General features: G+C 40.2%; 2 protein-coding genes across 8 annotated transcripts in view; one reads left to right on the top strand and one right to left on the bottom strand.

The window, feature by feature from the left end:
- Positions 1–12500, bottom strand: part of LOC138007093 (centrosomal protein of 83 kDa-like) — a 622454-nt gene that overhangs the window by 50402 nt on the left and 559552 nt on the right. Inside the window, exon 21 of one of the 7 annotated variants that reach the window (XM_068853821.1) lies at positions 7515–7803. The exons of the other annotated variants lie outside the window; for them this stretch is intronic. Coding sequence (XP_068709922.1) covers positions 7658–7803 — 146 coding nt within the window. The 3' untranslated portion in view covers positions 7515–7657. Of the gene's footprint in view, positions 1–7514; positions 7804–12500 lie in introns of those variants that run through there. 7 annotated transcript variants of the gene reach the window in all.
- Positions 11750–12493, top strand: LOC138009023 (uncharacterized). The gene has a single exon (XM_068856318.1). It carries the CDS (start codon positions 11785–11787, stop codon positions 12340–12342), a length of 558 nt encoding a protein of 185 aa, XP_068712419.1. The 5' UTR covers positions 11750–11784; the 3' UTR covers positions 12343–12493.

Below are 12500 nucleotides of genomic sequence, written 5' to 3'. Positions count from 1 at the left end.
GGTTTACAAGTTTGTATGTGCGGGCTGTAATGCCTGTTACAACCCGGCATTTTTCCACACGTGTGCGTGAGCACTTAGTCAGTGATAGGGCCTCTCACATTTTCAAACACCTAGTCGCGCCCTGTCTTCAGGGGAATGTTTCCATATTTTAGATCACGCCTCTACGACTTTTCAACTCAAGATAAAAGAAGCTTTTCATATTCAAAGAGAACAACCTTCTCTTAATCAACACCTGCATCACATAAATCTAAAACTATCCTTTTAACTCCCACATTGTCACCTTTTATGTACATTCCGTTGTTACTGGCAAAATTAGCACTTTTTCCGACTTATAAATTCAACTTAACGCTTTCTACATTAATCAACTGAAGATGACAGAAGTTTCTGTCGAAACATGTCTTGTAATTTCAAACGTTTTGTCGTTTTCTTTAAATATATAATCTTAGTTACATATCAAACTTTGTAATTACGTTTTTAGGTTACTTACTTTGCCTTAATAAACATGTTTTTAAACTTCCTGGGTCACAATAGCAACAATCAAGATTCATTTGCAGAATCGAAAATACCTCTAAAAACGACGTGAAATCTGAGAGAACAATTCGGACATCTAAATATAAAAATAGACATGGTAGCTAATATCTGAGGAGTTTATATAAATTCCTGTTTCAACTTTTGAGAGTACGATGGCCACGAATGATGTGCATTGTAGTCCGCTCTAATCCCAACAACGAGACCAGATTAATTCAACCTCATTCAATTACATATTTACCTTACAAGGCTTGAAATCTGCTGTGATGTAGAATATTTCAAAACTTTCATGCCTGAAATGATAACTTTCAAATCCTCAACGAAAGATGCGGATCATAGAGGCTATAAGTTTGTATCAATGGCGACCCTAAACTCATGCTACTTCCATCGATGCTGTATTTTTCCGTTAGGACTGGGTGGCCCGACACTTATAAGAAAAATCTATGAGTCTTCTCTTGTCATGGAATGGCAATATTACCCAGAATTCCTTTTGGGTATGAACGAGGCAACTTGAGAAGCACGAGACTGGCTCTCATCAAATGGCTGAAGCGCCGCCGAAGGAAAAAGGGAGAAGAAATACAAATATACTAAGGAGCCACAAAGGTTGCTAGGTTAACTGTTTTATTAACTTTGCCAGTCAAGCTGGCAGAGCGCCACAACAGCTTGCACCAATTTACTGTGGCCCCTTTTTACCCTCCCAACCATGATACACAACAGAAGACGACCACAACACTTATCGTCCTTATCCGAGAAGACTTGAAAGTCTAACCATTTGCAGATGTAGTTACAAAGGCAGCACTTTCTCCTCAGTTATTTAAAGACCCTGAGAGTGTTGGTCCGGCCGGAGTTGAACTCGCGACCTCCCGCGTGACAGTCCGGTGCTCAACCAACTGAGCCACCGGTGCGCGGTATGATATTTAATATATGCTGCTTTATGTATTACTATTAAATAACCAACCTGATTTTATCCCTCTCACTGAGTTTACTGGTTTCAAAAGAGAATCCAGGGCCGCATTTCGTACAGCGCAGCGTTCGTTCGAGTCTTGAATTCTTGAAAAAGTCTGGAAATTTGCAAACCAGTTTTCCAGACCTGGAAAAAGTCTGGAAAATAAAGATAAAGTTTGGGAAAATGGTAAAACGTCTGGAGAATTTTTTTGTTTTGAAAACTGAAACAAGTGCATTATTGTTAAGTGAAATTTTTCAGATAGTCCAATCTTATTTTAAATTTCGTCTTTGGCGAAAACATTAATATTCAATCGCAGACCGAGAAGTCTCAAATCTTTCTTACTTACGTTTACGCCAGCACTGCATCGTGGTTACTGTATGTTCACAGTGCATCATGGCAAAAAAACTATAGATACTAAACTTGGGTCTAGAAAAAGAAATTAGCATTTTGGAAAAAGCTTAATTAAGTCTGGAAAACGTCTTTAATTTTGCAACCAAAATCTGTGCGAATCCTGGCAGCGGCTTTTCTTTTTAATTAATATATCTTTAAATATCATGTAGTTAGTATGTATCTGTATATGCTATGTATTTTATCTGTAAATGTATGTCTCCAAGATATTAGCTCTTGTAGTTATTCTGAAAATTCTCAAGATGAAAATAAAGTTTATGCATGCATACATGTATGTATGTTACCTTTAGCAGGGCGCGTGCGCACACTTTGTAATCTGTGAGACTTCGGTGCTTACCACATGGCAGATAAAATGACTTTTCCCTTGTATATTTAAGCCATCGAATTCTTACTCTAAATTGACAAGGGCGGTTTGGAGCTGTGAGTAGGCGTGGGATTTGTCTTTTATGGTTTAGGGGCCGACATATCCCTCCCTCAATGCCGTACCGGGAGGCAAGGTCGGTAGCAGAAAGCAGCGAAGGGCCAACTGCGTCCAAAAGTGATCGCACGAGCCGAAATCCCGGGATGACTCGTTTGGTACGACGCTCCAGCGCCGGATGTCTGGAGGTACTGCGTTTTTCTCTCTTGTTCAAACATTACGTCAGCGCTTGCGTAAATGTTCTGGCACTCCGATACCTAGCCTAGCAAAAAAATTAATATGCTGGTTTTTACCAGCAATTGACATTTCAGTTGATTGTACAGGCATAAACGTAACGCAAAAAACCGAGCGTGTGTCTGGTCTTCTCGAGACAAGGTGAGAGATGGTTTCGTGCAGACTGATACGCCTAAAATGCTCTGTTGTAAACATGGCGGTTCACGAGTGAACTTGTCTCTCTGGCCTTTCTGTGGACAAATTCCAGCACCTACCGATACAAATTAGGCGTGATTTGGAAGCTAAAAAACGCCAATCGATGCTGTATTTTGCTGGTAGGACTGGGTGGCCCGACACTTATAAAAAGTCTTTGAAATGAGAATCGGGGCTGTTCCCTTGTCGTGGAATGGCAGAATTACTCAGAATTCATGTTGGGCATGAACGAGGCAACTTGAGAAGCACGAGACTGGCCCTCATCAAATGGCTGAAGCGCTAAAGGAGGAAAAAGTGAGAAGACGATTTCTAGCCAGATACTTAGCAGTAACCCTGGTGTGTGCTGTTAACGTAGACTTTTGATTTCTGAGCAAGTTTTTATCATAGAAAATTCGTGACAAAGTAGTGCTTTTTCCGCTGTTATCTTCGTAGCAAAAACTGGCCTTTCGTAATTGTTCTTGTCTTACTAAGGTCAAACTCTACATATCTATGCAATAAGTGCATTCAAATTTTTTTCAGATTTCTGTATAAAAGTCTGTTTTTTGAACGATTTTCCTGCTACTTTATATGAAAAATAACCAAGATTTCTCTCCGGTTTTCTTCTCATGGTCTTCGCGGAAGTTACATTCTGTCCTTCAATAAACCTAGCACAACCAGTTATGGTCTTAATTTTTTTTTACTTATCACTTTAAGTTGTGGAATGTGCTACCTGTAATTTTATCCGTACCACTGAGTTAACAGTTTTAAAATGAGAATCCAGGACCGCATTAATTTTTCTATAGCCGCTTTCTTTTTGAATTAGTTTTTCTTCAGTTATGTACCCGTAAATGCTACGTATTTTAGCTGTAAAAGTAATGTCTCGAAGATAGTAGCTCTTGTAGTTACTCTGAAACTCGAGATGAAAGAAAGTTTATGTTTATGTGTGTGTATGTTACCTTTAGCAGGGGCGCGTATGTACTCTTTGTCTTTTGTGACTCCAGTGCTTACGATATGAGAGAGAAAATTACTTTTTCCATGAATTTTAAGCGATCGAAACCTTACGCTAAATTGACAAGGGGGGTCTGAGGGTGTTTCGCCCTGTCCTCTTTGGTTATCCCAGGGCGAAGCTCTACCGGTTTGGTATCACACTGCGAGTCTTGGTTATTCCTCGCGCGGCCTCTCTCTGGTTTGTTGCTCTTGGTTTGGGGTGTGGTCAATTGCCGGATGGAGAACCTCGTTTCTGATCTTGGTAGTAGTTGGGGCTGATCGCTCCAGTTCTTCAATATCTACGCCTGTCAACATTCCTAGAAACGCTTCTGTCATTTCCATGGATACAGCTGCCACTGATGCTGACCTGACACAGGACTCTCGGAACCTATCCAAAACTCATAATGCTCTTGATGATGACATGCCCACTGTGGAAAGAGACTTGTTTCATCTTTATAACGTTCTTCCGCAAAGACCTTTGTCTGCCTTCCTACAATCGTCCGCTGACGCTGTTAAAGACATCTTTGCTGACTTGAAGGATACTGCTGTTAAATGCCTCCAACGCACATCAATACGTAATTACTGCATTACATTTCTGAATGAAGATAATCGCAATACCTTTCTGAAGAAATCTTCTTTCATCCCGCATTAGGTAGGTGGTAATCCTACTGCCTCTTCTTCGTCGTCACTGGTGTACGTTGCTGTCTACGATGCAAATTACGAGCTTAAGGAAGAAGCTATTAAGCTTCGTCTCAGCCTCTGTGGCATTGTTAAGACTGTGCGCCGCTGTCGGTCTCAAACTGTTCCGGATTTATTCAAATTGGAATTCGAGTGTATGGCATGGAGATCTCCAACGCCATACATTCATATGTCCGTTTTGGGGACCACCTTATTAAATTAAAATATTTCTGGTCAAGTTCCAACCTGCAGAAAGTGTACCCGCCCTGAAAACCAGGCAACAGCTGTCCCGATACGTTTTGCTTCGATTGTGCAAATATGGGGCATATGGCTAATTGGTGTCAAGAGCTTGTTTTCTGCTGCACATGTCGTGATCCTGGCCTGGCCTGGCCTGGCGCCGCAGTTCACTGTCATTTTCTTCTCTTCCTCGGCCTCCAATTCGTCCTCTCAAGAACCCTTTGCATTCCTCTCACCAATCTTCGCAGCCTCAGGACTCTCTCCAATCAACGCAACTTTATCAAGACCTGTCCCACGCTTCCCAGAAATCTTCCCAATCACTCCTGCAGCCTCCGCGGCAGCAACCCTCTCACCTTCCCAAACTGCTCAAGTGTCCCTTGAGCGATAAATTCGGTGGTAAATTTACTCCTGCCAAATTCCTCTCAACTTTCGTTCCGCCTTTCACCTATCAGATGTCTGGCGGAAGTGTGCCAGTGCACTTGGTTCAACTCGGATTTCTCTATCGGGTCTCGCTTAGATAAGTTTTTGGTGTCTCGGCGCTTAATGCCTTCGATTAACTCGCTCTTCCGACAACGATTTTCTCCCTGTCCAGCTCGCTGGTGGTCATACCCGTGGTCCAGGTCTCTGGAAGTTCAGCAACTCCCTTTTGTCGGCGAGGTTTCTACTACGTATATTAAAGATTGTGTCGTGTTACAAGTGGTAAGCGCAAGAGGCTCTCGCACGATAAGGTCCTACCTATAGCTACTCACCAACCGCATTATCGAACTTAAGCTTTCTCTCGCGCGCTCGGGTAACGTCTCCGTCGGCCCTCAAATAGTTGAGATAGAGAGCCGATTGTAGTCTCTTATCCTAAGCGAGTTGGACGCTTGTACAAAACTCGTTCTAGAGTTCAGTGGCTCGAAGAGGCTACCAGGCGGGTGTTTTTAGCACCCATTTAAGTGCCACTTAAAGGGGGTCCCAAACCACTGAAAGGGATGCTAAAAACACCCGCCTGGTATGTTAGCTACGCCATGCTGATGAGGCCCAAAAGGCCGAAACAGCTGTCCATGGCTGCTAATTGACCGAGTGAAATGGTTGTGCGCATGCCTAATGTGTTGGCCACACACCGGTTGATGTTAGCGTGTGTCATTTTACTTTTAATGTTTTTTTTTTTTTTTTCTTGTGGGGCTGCAAGATGGAGACTGTGGCCCGTAAAACTTGCTTTCTGCATCTCAAGATGGTGGCTTAAATCTTGTCAACTTAAAACTAAAAGGCCAGGGTTTGAAGTTTGCGGGGTTAGCTTCCATTGTTAGCGATTCTAACGACCCTAGTTTCTTTCTACGTATGTGTTTTTGTCGGTCGCTGTTTGTCCTCTTTGAGACCCGAATGGGCTTCGCTGCGAAGTAACCTATTTCCTAATGCTGCGTTCCCCACTCCTTTCTACGATTCTTGCATTGATGACACTAGCCTCGTTTCTAAATCAATTATAAAAAGCTCTCAGAAGCCGATTCCTTCGAAAACCTTAAATAACAATGACCACAACCAGGTTTCTGAGCCCGCGAGACTGAGCGCCCCAGAAAACCATTGTTTTACGAAAACCACCGGTCATCAACCTATTTCTTCCCGCCAGCTCTCTCTCTTGGCGCTGGACCCAGGTTCCTGTACCGGGGTTTTCGCTATGTGATCACTGGGCTCGCATCCGTGATGGTTTTGCCGATAATTATATCTGCGATGTTTTCTGGCTAATTGATCTGAGGGGTATCAAAGTTCGCGATTCACTCAAGATTTGGGGCTATATCGACTCCGACAATTGCGCTTTGTGTGCTCATTGCGAGTCCATTAAAAGGTAAAGTCTCTGTTACGAGCCTAGGAAGTCTCATCAGGCCGGCGCTTATCTCCAGTTTCGGTAGCATGAAGTGACTAGGAGTATTTCTACTCCCCCCTGGATGGTACGTTATGGTCATTTGAGGTCGGTGGTAAAAAGACACAAGATTAGATGAAGATTATAGCGGAGCTTCACGCACAGCACCACATATTTGAGAACAATATGGTAGCCCATTGATGCGCAAAATTTTGGTTTTATAGCTATGACATCTCGACTGTCCGTATGTCCACCCCTCCATATATGCTAATGTGACCAGTATCGCGCTAGTTACGGCCTACCTCTGTGACATTGGATATCCATGTTATGGTAAATTGACAGCTGTTGCAAAAGCAGGTATCTGCTGACGAGTATGTAACCATATCGTGGGCTCAAGTTTAGAGCTCATCAAGGGTAGCTGTCTTTTTTAAAGTACAGGTACTGGTTTTCGATTGGATGGCAGGCTCCACCCAGTTTAACTCACCTAAAGATAAGGAAGCTTCATTTTCACATGCTTCTGTGGCTCGACGTGGATATATGGCCATACTAAGTCATCTAAGGCTCTTAAACAGTCAACGCTTTTCGTGTTAGGTGGAAAACAGTTTTCTTTCTGCATTTTTTGCTGGTTTAATCCAGTTTGACATAATATCATGATAGCTGTGGTCCACACTGGTGGCTACACAGTTATTCAAGTCAAGCATTGGAGGGATATAAACTTAAAGCTGAGTGTTTATTTTAAATTTGTTTAGAGCTGCTTTTTTCTCTGTATTGCAATTTTTGGAATATAAGCTCTGATACGGTTGCATGATGCTGGAGGACCTATGACTAGAACAGAACAAAAAAAAAGAGAGGAAGAGAATGAGAAGACCCAAAACAGATACCAGTTATAGCTCAAACTTGGAGGAAGAAGTTACACTCCCCAAATTCTTTTTTTTGGTCACTAACCGTTTGTCATTTTTACGGATGCGTTATTTCAAGTGGTTTAATCGGTTTTTCCTTTGTTCAAAAATGAATCTGTAATTTTTATTCTCAAATGGAATAAATTAACAATTATCTGTACTCTCTGGACATAAAGAAATGGTTTATTTGTTGTTTCTCTTGCTTTAACAGTGACAAGAAAATTTTGCCCTTATCCTATAACACGTAATCACAATGAGTTCTCGTAAAATTAGGAAGAAAGTATCACTAGCTTGTGTTTTCAGGAGTTTGTTTAAAGCTCCTCCAGGTAATTTGTTGGAGCGGATCTTGTTTGAGGTTTGTCCTTTCTTGGTTGCATTGCCGTATTTTGCCGATTCTTGTTCCAAGCCAAGCTGGGCGTTTCAATGAAATACCTCAAAATGTGAATGATCTCGTTTTCTGATGATAAAGTGGAATAAAGTACATCAGTAAACTCGTTTTTGACCTTGACCTGACAAGTTTACGGATGGTTTCTAATCTTTGCGTGATTCCTTTCGACTCTGAAATGGCTTTTTTCCTTTTCCATTCACTCGCTGAGGATGTGATTGTTTTTTTTTTTAATTCATGCGATTCAAAAAAACATTCATTGCCAAACTGGTTAATTCCAAAGCAATTTCGCTTGAAAAAACTGATATAGCACTCAGCGCTTCTTGATTTATGCAATCTCGGTTTTTTTGCGGTGAAATTTACCGTTGCATTCACTAGTTACGCAGTGAATTTTTCTACAGAAGAAAGCAAAGAAAACGATTTAATTAAGCAGTAACCGGAACGACACCAAAACACAGACAATTCAAAAACCTTTTTTTTTCACTAACCTTACAGGCAGTAAGAATTTAACTAACTGGGGGGCAGCTTTTAGGTTGCCTAAATCTACATATAGTAAGATTCTTTCCTCAATAGAAACTTTTGGAAATTAACGTAACTGATCACGAAAGGATGCAAACTGGAGTTCACCAGTGATTAATTTATAATTTTTCTGAATACATAAATTACACAGTCCTGTAGGTTTCAATGTGATTGTAATTACTTGCTATGGAAGTACTAAATTTACCAAGTGCAAAGTTCTTGAAGATTTTCATCAAAAAGGGTTTAAAGTGATCATCTGTTTAAATTTTATAGGGTTTTAAAGTCATCATTTACAATAGTGTGGGCTCTTTGTTCAGGGCTCTCGTTAGGGTACTGGGACCTACTTAGCCTCTCAGTGTGACTGTTTTGCTTCGCCCTTCACACCTCTCTTGGATATTGAATCATCACTTAAATTAGTAAGAAAGAGCCATCGGCCAATAAGCTCTTTATCTATTGTTAGTGCAATTGTTTTTCTTTGTCTGTGCACAATGTTTCAAATTGTGCCTTCGCATAGAACTTTATTTTCTAATTGTAAAAGCCAGTCGATCCCATGTGCTTTTGTTTATCAGAATTTATCACTTTTATAGAACGAAATATTCCTTAGAGTGTGCTTAAGTGTCATTGACATCGTCACCGAGTCATCAGGGTGAGGTTACCTACTTTTTTGCAAGGTTATGTTAATCATTCATCGTATTTTGTTGACTCTTGGTACATGTGAGTTGCCTAGACAGGCTTATAGGTGTTTCTGTGTTCTGCTGCTATTAGTGGCACAGAGCCTTGTGATAGTATCAACTGTCCTTTTTGTGTTAATGAAATTACATAACTTAGTTTCCAAAGGATCTTGATATCAGCAGGCAAGTCAGAAATTTAAGGAAAACGATAAAACTTTTGAAATTACAAAACATGTTTCGACAGAAACTTCTGTCATCTTCAGTTGATTAATGTACAAAGCGTTTTAAGTTGAATTGATAAGTCGGAAAAACTGCTAATTTTGCCAGTAACAACGGAATGTACATAAAACGTGACAATAGTTGAGGTCACACTACGCACTTTTGCCCGAGGGAACATCGTTTTACCTTGGGAAATTTTACCGGAGTACAACCCAGGTAAATTTATCTGGGTTTCATTTTCCCTAGGTAAAAAGGTCACACTGAAGAAAATAACATCTAGGTTTACAAGGGAATGACGTGATTAAATTTCATGCCGCGTAAACATGAAGTTGGTGGGATGAATAGTCCAGTTTCGAATTCCCCGCTCATTCTAAGGAACCGCTGGATTTTGGTCTAGCGGCGCAATTTGTGCACCGGGACGAGGCTAACCCTGTATTAGCTTTACTTCCGTCCTTTTTGCTTTCGTTTAAACTGCGCTACGAGTCGAACAAATCTTAGAAAATGGACCAAGAGAAAGGTAAAGAGAGCAAGAAAAGGAAACACCGAAGCCGTGGAAAAGAGTGTGCAGCAGCTGAGTGTAATAGTTATGAATATAATAGCAATGGAAGTGTGTCTGGTTTATGCTTTTTAAATTTCCTATGAAGAACCCTGCAAAAGCACGTTGGTGCAATTTGATCAGCATCAACACGGAAGAGACGGTTTTCGTGTAAGCGAGAAAACTGTAATATGTGAAAAACATTTTAGGAAACACGAAATAATCAAAGGTGCTGGGGAGTGAGGAGCAGATTGGGTAAAGGTGTGGTATTGTTAAAGTCTGTGTAATTTTACAATAACGCTGATTTTATGACAGTCTTGTATCACAACTACATCACTGTTGAATTGCATTTTGATGGAAATCTGTTTATATTCCAGCTGTTGAAGTGCATAATAATTATGATAATCTTGTATAGTTTGACTTAAAAGAAATAAAACAGTCCATTGTTATGCTATTTCTGGGTCTGCATCCTTTATTTGTGTTCTATGTATACCTTGTGGTATACAATGAAGGAAGCTGATTTAAGCTAAATCAGAAATTATGATTCTCAAATCTGAAGGGGTCTACTACCGAAAACATTTTCTAATTGTAAATTTTTGTTTTCTTTGGTTTGGTTTCATTTCAATTTTGTTAAATGAACTTTCCTTTCCAAATAGAAATAATGTTTTAGAATGCCTGTAAGTATGGGCAAATGAAAAAAGGTACCTAAATTGAGGTCCAAAATAGAAAAGCTAGCTTTGTGAAGAACTGCATATCTGTTGACTTCTGTCATGTTTTGTCTGTGTGTGATTTTGGAGAGAATTCTGCTACAAAGGTTTATCAAAATCCTCTAACATTCCATCAATGTAAAAAATTCACGTTCTGAATGTAGGAGTGGAACCATCAATATTTAACTGGTCCTCAGTTACACCTTTGCCACGGAAACCTCCAAAGGATAGAAGCAGTTCTTCAACAAAGGCCTGTACATCAACTACAGGTGCCGGAGAGACAGTGGTCATGTCACACATTAAAATAGTTGAAGAGTTAGGGTCCACAAGTCCTCTGGGAGAAGTTGAGGTATAAATATAACTTGCATGCTATGACCTTGTCCCTAGTGGTATTACATCCCTAGAGTCTGAATAAGTAGTGCCTCCTTGAAGTGACAATAACATTGGGCATGGAAACAATAAAGAAGAATCCTAAACAATGCCCCATCCCTGATGATAAGGAAGGCTATTGTCAAGGAGAACAAATGAAAAAAGAGGTTTATATGAGGTGCTACATTACCCCAGAGTCTTAGGTCACATTCTTTTTGAAGCCCCATGAGATTTCAATTTTTTTTTGTGTGGCAGGGGCTTCTCACTTGTTGACATATTTCTCGTGCTGCTTAAACATAAAATTTGTACTTTTAGGCATGTAGTGTGTATTTTTCTTTCCTTAATGAATGTCTTATTTTATTTACATTTATAGTTTACATGTTCCAACAGTAGTGCTGGGAAAGGTGAAGTAGGAACTAGGTGTTCTTTGGGAGATGTTGAGAAGGTGTTTGCAAAACACACTGAAGATAAGTCCACCCAGACATGCTTCCTGTTTACCTCTGAAGTTGACTCAATATCCATGGACCATACATATGCATTTAGCTTTGGAGACATCATTGATAAAAAAGTATCAAGGCAGTCTATACAGGAGCAGCTTGAAGTAAAGGAGGAAATATTGATAAACCTTAAGAAAAAAGTTGGGCAGCTGCAAAAAGAAATTGATGAGTATAAACAACGGGAATTTACACTTGAAAAGTTTAAGAATGACAACTCTGCGATTAAATTTTACACAGGCTTTCCCAATTACACAGCGCTACTAGCATTTCATAATTACCTCAAACCAAAAGTAGCCAAATTACAATACTGGGGTCCAAAAAATAAGCCAGGCCGCACGAGGAAATTAAGTTCTTTAACTGAAATGTTTATTGTCCTTGTTAGATTAAAGGTTGGTCTTTTTGTTAGAGATCTAGTTGACAGATTTGGCATTTCTGTTGCAAACTTTAGAAAGATATTTTGTACATGGATTAATTTCTTGTATTTAGATTTGCCCCAATTATTCCCTTTCCCTTCTCAGGAATCAGTGCGGAAAAACATGCCACAACAATTTGCCCTGTACCCTACTACTCGAGTGATTATTGACTGCACAGAGGTTTTTGTGGAGGTACCATCCTCAATGTTGGCCCAGTCACAGACCTGGTCCAACTACAAACACCATAATACATTCAAAGTTTTAATTGGAATTTCCCCAAATGGCCAAGTAATTTTTGTTTCAAAGTTGTGGGGTGGTAGGATTTCAGATAAGTGCATAACAGAAAAGTCTGGCTTAATGCAATACCATAAACCTGGAGATAACATCATGGCTGATCGCGGTTTTGAAATCACCAATATTTTACCCCCAGGTGTTGGCCTTAATATACCTCCATTTAAAGGTGCCAGGGCCCAGTTAACAGCTGAAGAAGTGACTGAAACAGTTCATATTGCTTCTATGCGAATTCACGTAGAGCGGGCAATAGGTAGAATCAAGAACTATCACATCCTTGATGGCACTCTACCTTTGACCCTGGCCCATACTGCAGATCAAATATTTTCAGTCTGTGCCTACCTAACCAATTTTTTGCCTCCTCTTCTCCCCCCTATAAAAAGCAAATAAAGGGGGAGGCTTGGGTATGAGTTTATTACACTGTACTTTTTTGCTGCACCTTTCAACAACATACAAAAATGTAGTTAATGAATAGCTGCATTTTCCCTGTCTTTAATCATCTTAGCAGTCATCTCATCAAACAGAAGTTTTAGTTTCACAGGCTTAAA

This window comes from Montipora foliosa, chromosome 6 (assembly GCF_036669935.1).
Source record: "Montipora foliosa isolate CH-2021 chromosome 6, ASM3666993v2, whole genome shotgun sequence".
Classification (NCBI taxonomy): Eukaryota; Metazoa; Cnidaria; class Anthozoa; order Scleractinia; family Acroporidae; genus Montipora; species Montipora foliosa.
The sequence above is the reverse complement of the archived record's forward strand: the minus strand, read 5'-3'. Positions and strand labels throughout refer to the sequence as shown.

Coding starts and splice junctions, on each gene's coding strand:
- LOC138009023 (XM_068856318.1), top strand. CDS start 11,785: ATGCCACAACAATTTGCCCTGTACCCTACTACTCGAGTGATTATTGAC.